The sequence below is a fragment of the Silene latifolia genome, chromosome 2 (genome assembly GCF_048544455.1).
Source record: "Silene latifolia isolate original U9 population chromosome 2, ASM4854445v1, whole genome shotgun sequence".
In the NCBI taxonomy this organism is placed as follows: domain Eukaryota; kingdom Viridiplantae; phylum Streptophyta; class Magnoliopsida; order Caryophyllales; family Caryophyllaceae; genus Silene; species Silene latifolia.
The window spans coordinates 187,458,104-187,476,450 of NC_133527.1; the positions used below are offsets into that span (position 1 = coordinate 187,458,104).

General features: G+C 35.6%; 1 protein-coding gene across 2 annotated transcripts; it reads left to right on the forward strand.

Annotated features, from left to right (window-relative positions):
• Positions 1-10,156: 10,156 nt before the first annotated feature.
• LOC141643854 (protein NLP8-like) lies at positions 10,157-17,898 on the forward strand. 2 transcript variants are annotated; one of them, XM_074453178.1, is made up of 7 exons: positions 10,265-10,462; positions 10,536-10,675; positions 11,394-12,320; positions 12,790-12,834; positions 13,706-14,461; positions 14,980-15,100; positions 16,429-17,898. In XM_074453178.1, the coding sequence occupies exons 3-7, from the start codon at positions 11,475-11,477 to the stop codon at positions 17,382-17,384; spliced, it is 2,724 nt and encodes a 907-aa protein (XP_074309279.1). In that variant the 5' UTR covers positions 10,265-10,462; positions 10,536-10,675; positions 11,394-11,474; the 3' UTR covers positions 17,385-17,898. The 2 variants fall into 2 exon arrangements, with proteins under 2 accessions (XP_074309280.1, XP_074309279.1); XM_074453179.1 differs by lacking the exon at positions 10,536-10,675 and having other exon boundaries at positions 10,157-10,462.
• Positions 17,899-18,347: the final 449 nt, after the last annotated feature.

Below are 18,347 nucleotides of genomic sequence, written 5' to 3' on the forward strand. Positions count from 1 at the left end.
CGCCATGTATTTTTACAAACCCAATTTATACTTTCAGCTTTATTTATTATAAGACGGTTATAGATGCTAAGATAGACGGTCTTGTATAAGATTTGTTAGTCATGAAGGACTAGTTCGATCGGAAAAAGGTAACGATGACAGGTTACTCAATATTACTTGTTAAATATGTGTATTTTGAAAGCTGGTTAGTCTGTTTTATAGTTGAGACGGTGTATAATTATATATAGGGATCATTATGGATGTTAATTAGTCAGTTGTATAGTTGAGACGGTGTATATTGATATGTGGAGATGATTGAGATGGTGTATACTAACCTATAGGGATCATTTGGGATGCTAGCTAGTAAGTGGTATATTTAAGACGGTGTATGCTGACATGTATGGATTGTTTTGGGTGCTAATTGGTGTCTTTTATAGTTGAGACGGTGTATACTGACATGTAGGGATTATTTTGGGATGCTATTTGGAATCCTGTTTAGTTGTGGTATATTTAAGACGGTGTATACTGGCGTGTAAGGATCGTTTTTGGATACTAGTTAGTCCGTTGTATATATAGTTGAGACGGTTTATATTTACATGTAGAGATTGTCGGATACTAGTTAGAGTATTGTATAGTTGAGACGGCGTATACTGGCAGGTAGGGATTGTTTTGGATGCGGTTTTGATAAAAGAAAATGGTATATTATTTTGTGGACTTGTCTTGCTATATTTGTACTTTGTTGCAGGTGAGACGGTAAGCATTATGGGCCGTATATGTACTTTAATTATGTTGGAACAGGTACGAGATGCTAGATATATTGGTCGGCGAATACATGGTGGTATTTTCATATTTAGGTGTGTTTATTCCAATTCTCGTATTGCATGGTTGTTACCACATTTTGGATTGTTTGGTTAGTCCATGCTAGATATGTACACTGCGTACATCGGGTCTGTGTGTGTTTATCGTTCTAGTGCTAATCAATGTCATTTGTTACGATCGTTTCAATTCGGAACCTAACTCATGTGTCGTGGACTAGGCGACCAGATTGAAGTTAATCGCCCGTGGTTATGTGTTGTAGCCCGATTACGAGTCTCGGGGTTACGAGAAGTTACCGTAGCCATTGAATCGGATACGTGTTGTATTCCGAGAGTATAGTGTCGAGTTACCGAAAGGCTGGTAGTGTACTTAAGCCAGGACTGCTTATATCGGCTATGTGTTGTAGTCCGATGATTGCCGGGGTATGTGTTGTATCCCGAGAGCGTGATGCTATTTAGTTGTCCTACCGAGAGATTGTTGGTTATTCTTTATGGTTTATTAGCATTAGTACTTTGGGACCCGTCCACTATGTCATCTTTGGTCAGGCGGTGCTTCCTTTACTATGATGTTGTGTTTGGTCGTAGTAAAGTGGGACACGTTTTGGTTGTGTAAGTTCCGTTATCACATGATTTATTTATCTTTTCTATGTTCTATGTTTGATAAACTGATAGATTTTGTGTTGTACTTACGTTATTACATTGTAATAGGGCTGGTAAGACACATGAGTTACTCCTCACTGACCGTGGCATTCATTTTTATGAATGACAGGTGACAGGTCGGTGTTATACGCGGTTTTATATGTTGGGGGTTACCAGATGAGTGGCTAGCGAGCGTTGTTGAGGCAACGATACATCCTTTTAATTATCGTTCGTCATTGCATTTTTTGAAATTTGGAGGGATCCGAGATCCCTTGTATATTTCTATTCGTATTATGTTTTTATTTTATAAAAGTAGTAATTAGGTTAAATAATTTTCAAAGGTTTTCAGTCAACTCCGCGGCCATGCCTCGAAGTTTTAAAATTTTACGTATTTTCCGCTGTTAATTATATGTTTATTCTTTTGTATAACCGCGGGGGTTCACAATCGGTATCAGAGCATAACGCTCCCAACGCACATTCGTGTAACCCCAATGAAATTGACCTAGAATAGGTGAGAGTGGGTAGAAATAAGGACCAAATTTGATAGTTTTTGTGTGTTTGCTACTTGTTAAGTACTAATCTGTTTGTTGGTTTTGGTGACAGGTTTATATACGACTTGGATTCGACTACCAGATTGTTGACGTGTGAAGAAAAAGAGAGAAAGTGGTCGTTGTACTGTATGACGATTTATTAGCTAAAAGAAGGGGCACTTCTATTTCCTCGTATTTTCTACCCTTTCTTGGTACTGCTCGCTTTATTCTTTTAATTTTGATATCTTCATCATTCCATTCCTTTTCTTTACTATGGATCGTACTCTTATTTTTTCTTGTCAAAGACATTTGAAATCTATGTTTAAGAATTCTTCTTTCGGCTTCTCTTTATTGGTTCGTTCACATTCCTTCTACATCTTTTAAATACCATGCCCTACTTTACCTTTAGGTGGATTGATTACTTCGGTTTTGGGGTGAGCCTGAAAATCGTTGTGAGAAATATTTTGGGAATACTCGAACCTAGATCTTTTCATAGGTTGTATACTCGGTAGTTGGACTTGATCTTGGATGGATATAGTCTTGTTTAGGATGAAACCATCTTAAATTTAGAGGAATAATTTTCATTATATTAACTTGGGGATTTGCTAAAATGAAAGGTATTATTCTTTGTTACTTTTCTAAAACACTCTTTGTTCTTGGTTAGGAATCATCTTTCCAACTTATCCTTCGTGTCTTATTCTTTCCTCTGCCCTAACTTATAGAAGCTTGCCTTGGACGTTTGGAATATTGCAATTGTTGGGTAATAAGCTTAGAGAATTCAGGTGAATGGCGTTTCGAAGATTTTGGAACTTAGATGCGCGATAAAGGTTGAGTGTATTTACTGCAAGGAATCGATTGTGCAGGGATGAGCTTGTGTTTAGGACTAAACTTTGATACTTATTGTTGGTAACCTTTTTGGTTTCAGGTTTGTGATTTGATAACCGGTGAACCATCTTGAGGAAAATTAAGTTCACCGAGATTATTAGTAAGGATAATCTTTTAACTAATTTTATAGTTGGGTAATAAGCATGTAACCTTTGGGAAAATATTAGTGGAATTATCTAGTGACATATTCCTTCATGATTAGTTCTCTTTCTTTTCCATATATCGTTTGGTTCTAGTGTCTTAAGACTAACCTCGTTTCAAGAACTTCCATTTCATAGTCATATCTAAACCTTTCATAATATTCCAAGTTATTCTTTCCATCACGCCCCATTTCGTGCTTATGCTCATATATCGTGTCATCGATTGTTCCTGTCTTTGTGCTTATCTTGGTTTAGACTTAATCTTTAAACTTGTTGGTTGACTTAGTCTTCCCTCATTCCGATCCTCTATCCGTTCCTAGTAATTTCTTGACCCGAGTTGTACCACCCTTGAGAATTCTTTTATTGCCGCCTGGTTCGTAGATACCTTAACTTTTCTTGATGGAGTGTTATTAGAGGACCCTTGAGATATCTCACTCTTATTTGGATTGAGCATATTTTTGTTTGACTTGACCTTGAGAGATAAAGTTGAATTTGGATTTAACTATAAATTTCCGTGATTGAACGTCTAGGTAAGGTAAGGTTGTCATACCAATGATTGTGATCTACTTTGGGAACCGTGCCAAGAGTGAGACTAGTTGATTTGGGATGAGAGTTGTTTGATGTTTGCCATATAATGCTTTGTGAGAAAGAGAGAGTATGACACTCTATTTGGAGAATGTTGATCGAGTTTAGGTATGGTGTGTTAGCTAGCTTAGACAACCTAGGCAATGATCTTTTGGGATATTGTGACCTTAAGGATCTACTTTCATGGTTTGGCTAGTGAATAGAATTTTATTTTGAGAGTTTTGAGGGAAATCCTTGAGAAGGTGAGAGACGAGCTGGTGGATGCTTAGGGAACCAATTTTACCGAACCCGATTATTTTGGAATTTCAGATGCCAAACTATCTTTTCTCAAGTATCGTGGAATTCTATGAGTAGAGGTTTATAAACTAAAGCTCATGCTAGATTTCGAGTGACCGTTCCCATTTGGATAAACCTAGGGATTGTGTGGGTAGTGATGTCTGAAATATTGTACTTTGATGCTTAGTAGTGAGTTGAATGGAAGAGGTAATGTTAGAAGTGGAGCGGGTATGATTAACGTTATGATATTATGGAATGGTAGTAGAGGTGTATATTTTGGACAATATCTAACTTTTGAGATTAGTCCTTCGATTTTCAATTGAGTGTTGAGTTTTATCGAGGATATGATATTGTTTCGGTTGAATTTTGTGAGATTCTATTGGAGGTATATGGAGATGAATTGGAATAAAATATTTGGAGATAACCTAGATGGAATGTGTTGCAAAAAAATAAAAATAAAAAAATAAAAAATAAAAAATAAAATAAAAAATTGGGTATTATTTGATGATTGATGTTTGAGTTAGACTGCTCATAGTAATATTGATATTGGAATTTAGATTTGATAGACGGTAGCGCGGTTTTGACCGTTTGCATAAACTGTGGATTAGTGAGTAACAGAAAATTGAAAATTGAGAGAATATCATCAAATTTGTGAATACCATTTGTTTCCAGTTTATGGATTTTGGATTTTGGATTTTGGATTTTGGTATTGGATATCCTATATCATCTCTCGTGTGTAACACTTACCAGCTCCACTAATTCGTTCATCCATGTTACATTGTTTTGATTCACTTTTCCCTGTGCCCCGAAATCATTGAATTATCAGTAAGTTGCTGACTTCTGTTTTCTTTCATTTGGATTATCCTTATACTACTAGAGTGAAACTTTGGATATTAGGTGGTCATTTTCGGGGATTAAAGTCTTCATTTTCTTCACTTATTCTTCGCACTCCTCTTTTTCGAGTTAGGAATTTAGCTTCCGAAGTTCTTTCGCAATCCGTTAAAAATCTTGTTTATAACTTTTCTTAATATGTTTACCCATCGATTTATTCATTGTTTCTTTACTTTTCTTTTTCCCAACGATTCAGTTTATACTGCTTTTCGTTAATCAACATTAGAATTTTGAGAAGTCATTTCCTTTAAATTAAAATTTTTTCTTTCTCTTTGGATTGTATTTTTCTCTGTTTTTGCAAATTTGTTTTACCAAATGTAAATTTTCACTATATATAAACACAAATTCTCATTATAGACGGACACTATCCGTCTATACGTATAGACGGATACCATTTCCCCTCACAAAATACCCATTTGCCATAAAGTGAGAAGCACATGGGGGTGCCCCACCTTGTCCCCTCTACCCATTTTATTAGAGGTCTTTACCCGTCTGTTCGCCCCACCCGTCTATACCAAGACCTATTGATATATAAATTTGAGATTTTATATGAAGTTTCAATTGTATTGATGTTGGTTTAATGATTTGACCTGTTATTAGAGACGTCTAATAACTGGTTCGTCACTTGTTAACGCATTAATTTTGAGTTTTGTTTCGGCTTGTCTTGGCTTGTCTTGGAATTGGACCGACTGAGTTCTTATTCGCGACGGGCACTCGATCGTTCAATCGGGCGAGACTAATGATATAAACCTTTCTTGAAAACTTTTTAAATGATTGTTTTGGTTTTAACATTTGTTTTTGTACCCTTTTTGTCAACTGACATCTTTTAAGACTAACTGTCTTCTCTTTGAGTTTTGTTTTTCTACATTCAAGTTTCGAGGACGAAACTTTTTGAAGGTGAGGTGATTGTAACACCCCGTATTTTATTAAGTTGGATAAAATTATTTTAATTGCTACTTTGTATTTAATTACGTTGGTTAACGATTTATATATTTATTTTCTCAGCAAATTAATTAATTTCATTATAATTCGTTACGTTAAATTTAAATAATCGTTAATAAATTATGTTCCTTTTACGAGTCCTTTATGAAAGTCGAGCTAAGTGGGCTCAAGACGGACTTGAGAAGAATCGTCTAGTTAGCTATTTTGAGTTTGTTCCGCTAAATTAACCAATTTCGTTAAATTCCTCTAATTTAGTAAAATTCACTAAGAATTCCAAGTCGATCCGATTTCGTACTATTTCCGTTAACAAACTGAGTTTATTTTTATTTTCCCTCAGTAAATATATTAATTATTGATTCCGTTTATTTCTCAAACTTTTACTTAAATCGGTTTAATTTAATTCGAGACGGTTTTAAAAACTAGCGAAATTTCTTAACGATGAAGAAACGTACGTATAATAAATAGCTAGCTAGCTAGCTACTCCCTCATTTTCTCACGCATCACCTTCTTCTCCCTTCCTTTTTTTTCTTTTTCGTTCTGTTTAAAAATTTAAAATTTAAAATTGATTCTGCCACTTTGTTTGTCATCCGTTATTAATGATTTTCGTTCCATAGTGCTGCTCTCATCATTCCTGTCAATCCGTTGTAAGTAAAATTCATTTTCGTCATGTATTTTTACAAACCCAATTTATACTTTCAGCTTTATTTATTATAAGACGGTTGTAGATGCTGAGATAGACGGTCTTGTATAAGATTTGTTAGTCATGAAGGACTAGTTCGATCGGAAAAAGGTAACGATGACAGGTTACTCAATATTACTTGTTAAATATGTGTATTTTGAAAGCTGGTTAGTCTGTTTTATAGTTGAGACGGTGTATAATTATATATAGGGATCATTATGGATGTTAATTAGTCAGTTGTATAGTTGAGACGGTGTATACTGATATTGTGGAGATGATTGAGACGGTGTATACTGACCTGTAGGGATCATTTGGGATGCTAGTTAGTAAGTGGTATATTTAAGACGGTGTATGCTGACATGTATGGATTGTTTTGGGTGCTAATTGGTGTCTTTTATAGTTGAGACGGTGTATACTGACATGTAGGGATTGTTTTGGGATGCTATTTGGGATCCTGTTTAGTTGTGGTATATTTAAGACGGTGTATACAGGCGTGTAAGGATCGTTTTTGGATACTAGTTAGTCCGTTGTATAGTTGAGACGGTTTATATTTACATGTAGAGATTGTCGGATACTAGTTAGAGTATTGTATAGTTGAGACGACGTATACTGGCAGGTAGAGATTGTTTTGGATGCGGTTTTGACAAAAGAAAATTGTATATTATTTTGTGGACTTGTCTTGCTATATTTGTACTTTGTTGCAGGTGAGACGGTAAGCATTATGGGTCGTATATGTACTTTAATTATGTTGGAACAGGTACGAGATGCTAGATAGATTGGTCGGCCAATACATGGTGGTATTTTCATATTTAGGTGTGTTTATTCCAATTCTCGTATTGCATGGTTGTTACCACATTTTGGATTGTTTGGTTAGTCCATGCTAAATATGTACGCTGCGTACATTGGGTCTGTGTGTGTTTATCGTTCTAGTGCTAATCAATGTAATTTGTTACGATCGTTTCAATTCGGATCCTAGCTCATATGTCGTGGACTAGGCGACCAGATTGAAGTTAATCGTCCGTGGTTATGTATTGTAGCCGGTTACGAGTCTCGGGGTTACGGGAAGTTACCGTAGCCGTTGAATCGGATACGTGTTGTATTCCAAGAATATAGTGTCGGGTTACCGAAAGGCCGGTACTGTACTTAAGCCAGGACTACTTATATCGGCTATGTGTTGTAGTCCGATGATTGCCGGGGTATGTTTGTATCCCGAGAGCGTGATGCTATTTAGCCGTCCTACCGAGAGATCGTTGGTTATTCTTTATGGTTGATTAGCATTAGTACTTTGGGACCCGTCCACTATGTAATCTTTGGTCAGGCGGTGCTTTCTTTACTATGATGTCGTGTTTGGTCGTAGTAAAGTGGGACACGTTTTGGTTGTGTAAGTTCCGTTATCACATGATTTATTTATCTTTTCTATGTTCTGTGTTTGATAAACTGATAGATTTTGTGTTGTACTTTATTACATTGTAATAGGGCTGGTAAGACACCTGAGTTACTCCTCACTGACTGTGGCACTTATTTTTATGAATGACAGGTGACAGGTCGGTGTTATACACGGTTTTATATGTTGGGGGTTACAAGATGAGTGGCTAGCGAGCGTTGTTGAGGCAAAGATACATCCTTTTAATTATCGTTCGTTATTGCATTTTTTGAAATTTGGAGGGATCCGAGATCCCTTGTATATTTCTATTCGTATTATGTTTTTATTTTGTAAAAGTAGTAATTAGGTTAAATAGTTTTCAAAGATTTTCAGTGAACTCCGCGGCCATGCCTCGAAGTTTTAAAATTTTACGTATTTTCCGTTGTTAATTATATGTTTATTCTTTTGTATAACCGCGGGGGTTTAGACTAAGGGTAGGGGCGTACAGTGACGTGGGGTGGTCGTCTGGCCGACGTTCGGGTTTTGTGGTGGTGGGTCTTCTTGTGCAAGGGGCTGAGATCGTCTGAGGTGTCATGGTGGTCGACGGATCGAGACGTGTGGGAAGGGGCGGTTCACAAAATATGATCCCCGGTCTCCGGTCCAAGCTAAAAAAGTTTCTCAAATTAGCCCTTAAAATCAAACGACCGGCCCGGTCCAAACCCCGAGAAAACCGGACCTACAAGATTCCGGTTCGAGTCCTCAACTAACCGGTTCGGTTTTCAATTTTGGGATAAAGGGTTGACCGACTTGCGGGTTTATGCAACCCGGTCTGCTTCCGATCTGGCGAACAACCCTAATCTCGGGTACAGTAGCATGGCCAACTTATTAGTGTATCAATGAGAGAAATAACATTTTATAACCAAGTTATAAGTGTATCAATATGGTAAGATGGAAAAATTGGTTTTAACTTCTTAATCTAAGCAAATGACCAGAGTTTTGTTCAGGCGTATGAGCTTGTCAAGCTCTGGCTCGCATTTAGCTCCACTCGTTATCACCCCGACTCCAATAACTTCAAAAAAAAAAAAATCCGAAGATTAGCCTACTTAAGATACTAATAAAACACAAATTATTGTCTAAAACCGTCTTAGTTTAAAACAACTCACACACCGTGAGATATTTTAAATTAAAGACGGTCTGAACTAGGTAACAAGGGTGTTAATGAGTCGTGTCGAGCTCGATCTTGACCTTGTTCGCGCGTGTGCTCAAGAACCAAAACTCGAGCTAATCTCGAGCTTACTCGAACTTTAAAAAATATGTTTCTTATCAAGCTTGCGAGCTTTAACGCGAGCTTGAGCCAAAGGCGAGTTCAAATCGAGTCTATATATAATTGTGTTTTTTGATGTTTTTTCTTCTGATATTTTCAATAGCAAGGCTCAAAATTTATATGTAAAAATATTTGGCAAATAAGTGAGACATTTGTTTCGTGTGATACAAAGAGGGATGGCAATTGCGACCGAAACCGAACCGAGCTCGAATCGAACCGAAGGAGAAAATTCGATCCAAACCCACCTTTTAAAAATTCATAACCGATCCACTACTTAAAAACCCATATCCAAATCCACTATTGGAAAACCCGAACCATATCCAAACTTGATCTATTCATACCCGAACCCGATCCAATCAAATATTTTTCAAAATTTAGGCTTTTATAAGCTCGAAATTTCAATTTTTTTCATATAAGATAAATTTTTTATATAGTGAATCAAGTTTCGAATTAGATTTTGGATTATATAGTGGATCGAGTATGGATTTTGGATGGGTATGGATTTTAAAATTTGGATATTGATCGGGTTTGGATATGGATCAGTGATCCAATAAGTAAGTGGATCGGGTTTTGGAGATCAAAACCCGATCCAATCCGAACCATTGTCATCCTTAGATACAAAGATATAATCATGATAATTTTTTTTTATAAAATATACACACTATTTTGTTTATTCCCCTTTTGTTTTCCACTTCTCATTTTCTATATTTTCGCATTTTGAGATGTGCGATCACCCATGAACAGTTTTACAGGATGATTCATATCAGTCAACCCCATTAAGGCCTTAATGTTGTGTTGTTGTATAAAAACTATCTTATCTAATCACACAAATTTGAGCAGCTCACGAGCTTTTCGAGTTGAGCCAGCATTTGCTCGGCTTAACTCGTTAAACCCTCAAGCCGAACTTTGACCAAACCGATCTCGAATTACTCGCGAGTTATCTCGTCTCATTATCACCCCTAGTCTAAACTAAGACAAACTACTAATAAAATAACCTAAAGAAAGGCAAATGGGTAAAAAGAAACATGAAAGCCACAAAGCTAGATGACGCAAACAAATTTGGAACATTACCAAATTTGTAATCTAGATCAAAAAAAGCGGTGATTGTGGATCTACCACTCTCTTGCAACACAACATTGTCTTCTCTCTCTCTTCTTACATCATTACCTCTCTCATAAACCTCTTCATTATTCCTTACACAATAGGAAATTTAATTAATTTTATTACCCGAAAAAACCAAAAACAATATCTTCTGCACAATATTTTCTAGCCCTATTTTCAGAAAAAACCCCACGTATCTTACTAGCACATGCTATCATTTCATCATCATCATCATCAAATTTCTAACTTTTTTTTTTTTTTTTTTGCTAAAAAAAGGCTCTTTTTTCTCTTTGGACCGCCGCCCATTTACATAGTACGTGTTCTATTACTAGAAAATATTGAATATTGGATTCTATTGTTGATACTAATCTTGTGTATTTCATCAGCAATACCATATTTCTGGTTTTCTGTGCAAAATCTTAGGATTCTTGTTCGGTTTCATGGGATTCGTTTAGATTGAAGGCGGTGTTTGCAATACTTGGATCATTGTTTGTTGCTGACGTTTGTGTTTACGTTTTTGGTAGAGGTGAGAGGGTTTATTTAAACGGTGATTTATTCCTTTTATTTTCTCAATTTGGGTATTGAGTTTGAGCTATTAGCTTCTAATTCCCTAAATAAGTTTAGATTTTTACATCTTTATTGTGGCGAATTCGAGTTTTTGTCAATTGGGTATGTGCCTAAGGTCTAAGCTAGATAAAGTTATTGTATTGAGCTCAAAACTTGTGTTTGACTAGTATTTGGGCTGTTCTTGATTCAAGCTTTTTATTTATGATTTATGAAGTTATTGTATTGAGCTCAAAATTTGTGTTTGATTAGTATTTGGGTTGTTCTTGGTTCATTGATTGATTGGATTTTAAATGTGTGGATTTCTTGCAATTGATTGTCAATTCATAGTAGCTTTGAGCATTAGTTGACTAAATGATTAATTTGTTATAGCTTTGAAGACTTGCAATTTCCTCTGTTCATAGGAATATATGGTTATTACTAATTACATTAGCCGGTTACTTGATTGTTGTTGATTCTTTTAATTGTTGAAGATGACATTTTTGAATTTTAATTGCTGAAAGTTTTCCTTTTGATGGTTGGTGGCGCATGATTACTGATTGAGTAAATTATTGTCTAGTGACCTCATGAAAAGATATTTTAGATTCTTAATTTTTTGCACTTTTGTATGCGTTTTCTTTCACCAATTCTGATATTGAATTTGACTTCTAATCCCTTGTTTATTTGACTTTGTAAACCAGGTTTGGTGCCTAGTGATCCATGGCAAAGTGAGCAGTTCCATTATTGCCGTAGTTCAGAACTTTGACCCAAGTTATGTGAATATGGAATACTCCTTTTCCGGTATTCAGTCAAATACTAGTGTCGATATAGATGGAGAATCAAGAAACTTAAATGATGAAACATTTGGTAGCATCCCGGAAATGATGAATTTTGAAGGTTATTCCGGGTGGTGCAATAGTCCCGAACAGTTGTTGGCGTCTTATGGGTTTGCTTCTCTTTCATCACTACCTTCAGATAATAGTTCTTATGATCAATTGAACTTTTCTGAGCAACAAAGTGCTACCTTTCCTTTGACTAGCGATAATATCAATAGTCTTAGTGTCATAGAAAATTCCTTCAATTATGCTCAGTTTGATGAAAATGACTCTAGTGCCAAACAAGATAATCTTTCATTGATTCCCCAGAGTAGAGTTCCTAGGCCCGTTAGTCATTCATTACCCGATAAAATGCTTCATGCGTTATCCTTGTTTAAAAAGTCATCCGATGGAGGATGTTTGGTACAAATGTGGGTGCCTATGAGATCTGGAGATCAGAATATTCTGAGCACATGCGACCAACCATATTTACTTGACGAAGTACTTCTAGGGTATCGTGAAGTATCTAGGTCGTATACATTCTCGGCCGAAGAGAAGCCAGGCGCCTTTCCTGGACTTCCAGGACGTGTTTTTATATCCAAAATCCCGGAGTGGACTTCAAATGTTAGTTATTACAGTTCAGAAGAATATTTAAGGGTCCAACATGCTATTGATCATGATGTTCGCGGATCTGTTGCTATACCAATTTTTGATCCTTTAAATGCTTCGTGTTGTGCTGTTTTGGAACTTGTTACTGTGAAAGAGAAATCCGACTTTGATTCAGAAATTGAATCTGTGTGTCGTGCGCTTGAGGTGAGTATATCACGCTGTTCTTATATTTTGTTTCATTTCTCACCTTGGTTCCTCTATACTTTGGATTTTCTTGCTGAACTTGTAATATTGTCGTCGTATGTACACACAATAGTCTAGAATCATGTCTACGATATTAATTTCTTTAAATGATATTAGCCAATGGTGTTAGAGTTAAGATCTTTCTTTCGGTCTACATAATGGCTAATGGCTAGGAACTTCTTTCAATATATTACTAATATATAATATATGTTACTAATATATTACTAATATATTACTAATATAATATCATTAATAAAACCGCTAATATATTAATGTTTGTTCATAAATTGTTAAGGGTTTAATTACATACTTTTGCGCGAAATACTGATAAATGACTTAATTACATATTTTTCATTGAAAATGAGGTTGATAACCGTTTTTTTCTGTTGACTTTCTTTAGTTTTCTCTAATTCGCTTGGATGCATTTCAGGTAGTAGACTTAAGAACAACACCACCTCTTCGGCTTCCTCCTCAGGTATTTTACCTAATTTCGAGGCCATTTATATACCTAGAATCTCTTATATTATCCCAAAAACAATAACAATGAATAACGGATGTTGAATACTTACTTTACGGGGGCAGGACTACTATCCCACAATAGGATGTGTGTAAAAAAATGTAAAATTGTTCCGAGATATCATTAGTCAAAACCACTTGTTTCACGGTTTGATATGATCATTTTATCTCTGATCATCGTTTTTTATTAGAGTTAATTATTATTAAACTATTTTAAAAATACTTGCTAATATAATCGTGTACCATATTTAGTACAAAGATCATATTTTTCAAAAGAAAACTAAACACCGTAGAAGTCTAAAAAGCATGCATATGAGCTAAAATAGAATAATAGAAATAGTAGCCAAACAAGTTCCACAGTGTAGGCCCAACATGTACAATAGAAGTATAAAAGTACTCTACATGGGCTTAGAAATATGATGCCTTTATAATCTAATTTAGCTTCTTAAATGCCTGATTTGTTACTACTTGTGTAATGCCAAAAAAGACCTGGATTACCCTTTGTTTGTTCTTTAAGTCAGGGGGCTGCCAGCAAAATTCTAGCTACACACATCAGCTATTGACAACAATAGCAAGCCTTACCGATGAGTTATTATTTAAAATTGTCAATACAGTTAACAAGATAGAAAAAAAAGAGCAAACTATGATAATGATGAAAAAAAGAAGAACACGATAAATAAAAATGAAGAAAACCTTCTAGTTTTTCTCTTTCAGATCTTCACGAAATGGAAAAAAAAATTGAACATAGAGAAGCGATTATATAGGAAAATGGTCGGAGAATCATTTGTCAGCTTTCATTTACATATTTGGCTTATTTGATGTTTTTGCAGCATGTTTCACAGTCTCGCAAGACCGCCTTAGCGGAGATAACCGATGTGTTACGAGTTGTTTGTCATGCACATCGATTACCATTGGCTCTTACATGGATTCCATGTACTTTGGAAGAAGAAGATGGAGAGAATGTCATTAGGATTCAAGCAAAAGATAGTGATATAAACTTGAATAAAAAGTCAATACTCTGCATTGAAGAGACTACTTGCTATGTAAATGATAAAGAAATGCAAGGTTTTGTCCATGCTTGCTCTGAACATCCTCTTGAAGAAGGGCAAGGTGTTGCCGGAAAAGCCTTTCAGTCAAATATTCCTTTCTTTTATTCCGATGTGAAGAATTACCATATCAATGAATACCCTTTAGTACAACATGCTCGAAAGTATGGACTATGTGCCGCGGTTGCAATTAGGCTTAGGAGCACGTTTACCGGGAATGACGATTACATACTCGAGTTGTTTCTGCCTATAAACATGAAAGGGAACAAAGAGCAACAACTTTTGTTGGATAGTCTTTCTGGTACCATGCAACGAATATGCAAGAATTTGAGAACTGTTGGTGAGACTGAAGTGGTTCGTTTCCCTGATACAAAAATCGAACGTAATGGAATGACACAAAGTTTCTTTTCAAGTGATGACCCAATTATCACTACTGATCAATTGTTTGGTCAGACCAAGTCAATTGGTGGTGAACAAATGTCATTGAATATAAGCAATGTCCATGTTAATGCCATTGAAGGGAGATGGTCTCGTGAGGAGGTACCTCTTATTCCTCTTATTACTCTTTGATTTCGTAATTAAAAAGATATTGTTTATGTGTTCCATGGAATTAGAATTGCCCAAATCACCCCGCTTTATGGGTTTAACCTATCGCTTGGATTACTTACATCTGATGAGGAGGCTATTTGTTTATGTAGATAAATTTTAGTGTATCATTTCATATAACTAAGGTAGACATACTCATGTTTGTTTTTGTTTGCACCCTCTATATCTCTACATATCCATTATCGTGCAAATACTAGCTATTAAAAGTAAAAGTCATTGAATATAAGCAATGTCGATGTTAATCCCATTCACTTGCTTCTTTTAATACACGCCTCTAACAAGTGTTGATTCTTAGATGTTTTTAAGTTCATATTTATGCTAAAAGTTTAATGCGTTTTGTTTTCGCTTATATTAGTGTATGTTAAAAGTTTAGTTTCATTTTGTTTGGATGTGGATCATTATTAATGTGTAGTGGTAATAACTAATTTTGATAATTTTGATAATCATCATAGGCGAGTGGGTCAAGACGACCATCCGAGAAGAAACGAAGTCCAGCAGAAAAGACAGTAAGCCTAAGTATTTTGCAGCAGTACTTTTCTGGGAGTCTCAAGGATGCTGCAAAGAGCATTGGTGGTATGACTTTTATTTCGTTTAAAGTTCACGTCATTTAGAGGTCGTAATTTTATTTTTGAATCATATGAAAGTAGATTGTAGTTCTCACATCGGCAAATGCGACGTTTATTGCACACTATCCTAAATAATGATGCGGTAATCATATGCCCGCTTGTAACCGGATTTGGAACTCAATAGACACATCATTTGATGGCAACAACTCAGTTTTTCTTTCACAAAATAATAGAGCCCTTGAATATACCCTCGCTTGAAACTTGATATTGACTTCTTTGTCATCTTAGTTTTTCCATGATCCTTGTGATTTGTTTATGTTAGCAATCAAGGCTACATTTTCTTATAAATGGATCTTTCATATGTTCAAAGTAATGTCACGATTAGTAATTGTGGCAGTTTCAAAATTAATACCACATTTAGTAATTGTGGTATCTTAGGAATTTTGTTAAATTTTAATAATTTTATATATTTTTTTTGAAGTATATAAAATTTATCACTCAAAGCTAAAACAAAGTAATTTATGTGTATAGAAACATTTTAGAATCTTTGTCAAACCTACTGCATTGCAGTCCAGTTTATAGACTATACATCTGAGGTAGTACCTCTTATTGTTTATTTTTTGAGCTTTATTTTAAAGTTTTTGAGTTTTGCTTTAGTATAAAGTTTTTGAGCACATTTACTAAAACATTACACTAACAAAATATAATATTACTCAAAAACTATATTTATAAATGGTAATATGCTCAGAAAAAATGTGTATATACTCAAAAACTACAAGTCCTTTTTCTCACTGCATTGTCATTTTCGCCCTAAGTTTATTAAAACCGACCCCATCACTTTTGTAAACATAATTTTTTTTAATATTTTTTATATTTTAAAAATTTTGTTTTTGGTGTATTCGAATCTTATTCCGCCCCCTTTGCTAAGTCTTTTTCTTTCACACAAAAACACGTCCTAGGCCCTATTTTGCTATATAGAATTGCAGATTGAGAAAAATTTAAATCTAGTGGAAATTAATATACTATTTTCATGTAATTTTTATTCAAGTATGTTAAACACGGACTATTATAATTTGTTTGGCGAGAAAAATATCCATTTTTTACAATTTTTGAAAAATTCACGTACAATAGCATTCTTAATGTTATTTGTTTGGTAATCATGAGTGCCAATTCTTGCATCCTCGTGGATAACATTAGCAATACAATGTTTTTTTTTGCCATTTTTATTATTGCACTCTAATGTCATTTTGTGAAATCATTTTTTTTTTCATATTTAGACATTACTAACGGAGAATACTAGCTACCTCTTACGATAAACTTCTTATGCTTTTATAGTTTGCCCTACCACGTTGAAGAGAATCTGCAGACAACATGGTATCTCTAGGTGGCCTTCTCGAAAAATAAACAAGGTCAATCGCTCTCTAAGAAAAATACAGACTGTTCTTGACTCGGTGGAGGGTGTGGAAGGAGGGTTGAAGTTTGATGCATCAACCGGGGAACTTGTAGCAGCTGGCTCCGTCATCCAAGAATTTGATGCTTCAAGGAACATATTTTTGCCTAGCAAAAATATAGCCGGAAAAAGCTCTGATGCGTGTAGGAAAGATGAAATTTCCTCTCTTGTACCTAGTATATGTGGAATTCCCCCTAAGTTGGAGACAACCTCCTATTTTACCGTTAACGATGGGAAAATTTCCGATGTCTCCAATGACTCGGTTGAAGAGTTGAGAAAATCTGCTTTTGAGGTAGATAAGGTGGGTTCTGAATTTGGGAGCATTTTTCATCATTTTGGTTCTCCCAACATGACATGTAAGGTTGGTATTGATGAAATGGATATAGGGTTGGAAAACGAGGATGGGACGGTAGAACACCACCAAGCTAGTTCTTCAAGCATGACAGAATCATCAAATGCTTCAGGTTCATCTACTTCTCCTCATAGTTGTTACAAATTGACACGTTTCAACGAAAAGAATATCAATGAAGATGCCTCAAGAATTACCATTAAAGTTAGATATATGGATGATACTATTAGGTTCAAGTTTGATAGGTCTTTTGGATGTCTACGCCTTTATGAGGAAGTGGCTACAAGGTTTAGGCTTCAGTTGGGAACCTTTCAACTCAAGTACCTTGATGATGAAGAGGAGTGGGTCATGTTAATTAGTGACTCGGATTTACAGGAATGTTTGGAAATCATGGAGTTTGTTGGAATCCGCAGTGTCAAGTTCCTTGTCCGTGATATGCCTTGTGGTATGGGCAGTTCCGGTGGCAGCAACTACTTTTTATCAGGAAGCTGATAATTAGTTGTCCTACAGTCCTTGTTAAAACGTGTCGAAGGGCTTGCTTGAAATTAGCTGTTTTGTACAAAATTAAGACTCTGAAACAAAAACAAAATGGAGAGAAATGGTGGTAGCAAAAGGTGGAAATGACTAAATGTGTTCCATTACCCTGGTAACCGGTAAGTATGGTCTTTAAAATAGAGAAGCTCCTCGAGACAGGCTGCTCGTGTTTTGCAGAATGTTTGGTTTTTTTGAGAAGTACAGGAAACAGGTTTAGATGACGAGTATCAATGTGCTGGCCGCAAATGTCAGAGGAGTCAAGCATCCAGTTTACTACAGTTTAATACGTATAGAAGATAGTTGTGTATAGAAGATGCAGTAGTCGTAGTCGTAGTCGTAGTCGTAGTAGTATTAGTAGTAGTAATAGTGTATCTGGTGTATGCCTGTTACAATGTTTTTGCATAAGGTACTTGCTGTAGCAACTATCAACAAGGGAAATCGGAAATAAAAAGTAGTAATATCAAATTTTGTACTCGTTGCTGTTTAGAACATGTTTTGCTGCAATGATGCTGATATTACTTTCGCTAACAGGTTTGTTGAAGTCGAACCATGATCATATGACAGCGTTTGAAGTCCTACTGTTATTCTTTGACGCGGATAACCTCCTACTGCAGTACAGTATTTTTGTACTTGGTCAGCATCATTAACCTTGGTTTTGGACCGATCACTCGTAGAAAACTGCTTATTTGCGGCACTTTATTTGAGGCGTTTTTCTACTAGTGCTAACAAGCTGAAAAATGCTCATTGCTGCAAGTTGTATTCGGAGATCTTTCGTTATAGACGGTCACTATCCGTCTATGGCTTTTGAGGCGTTTTTCTACTAGTGCTAACAAGCTGAAAAATGCTCATTGCTACAAGTTGTATTCGGAGATATTTCGTTATAGACGGTCATTGTCCGTCTATAACTATAGACGGATAATG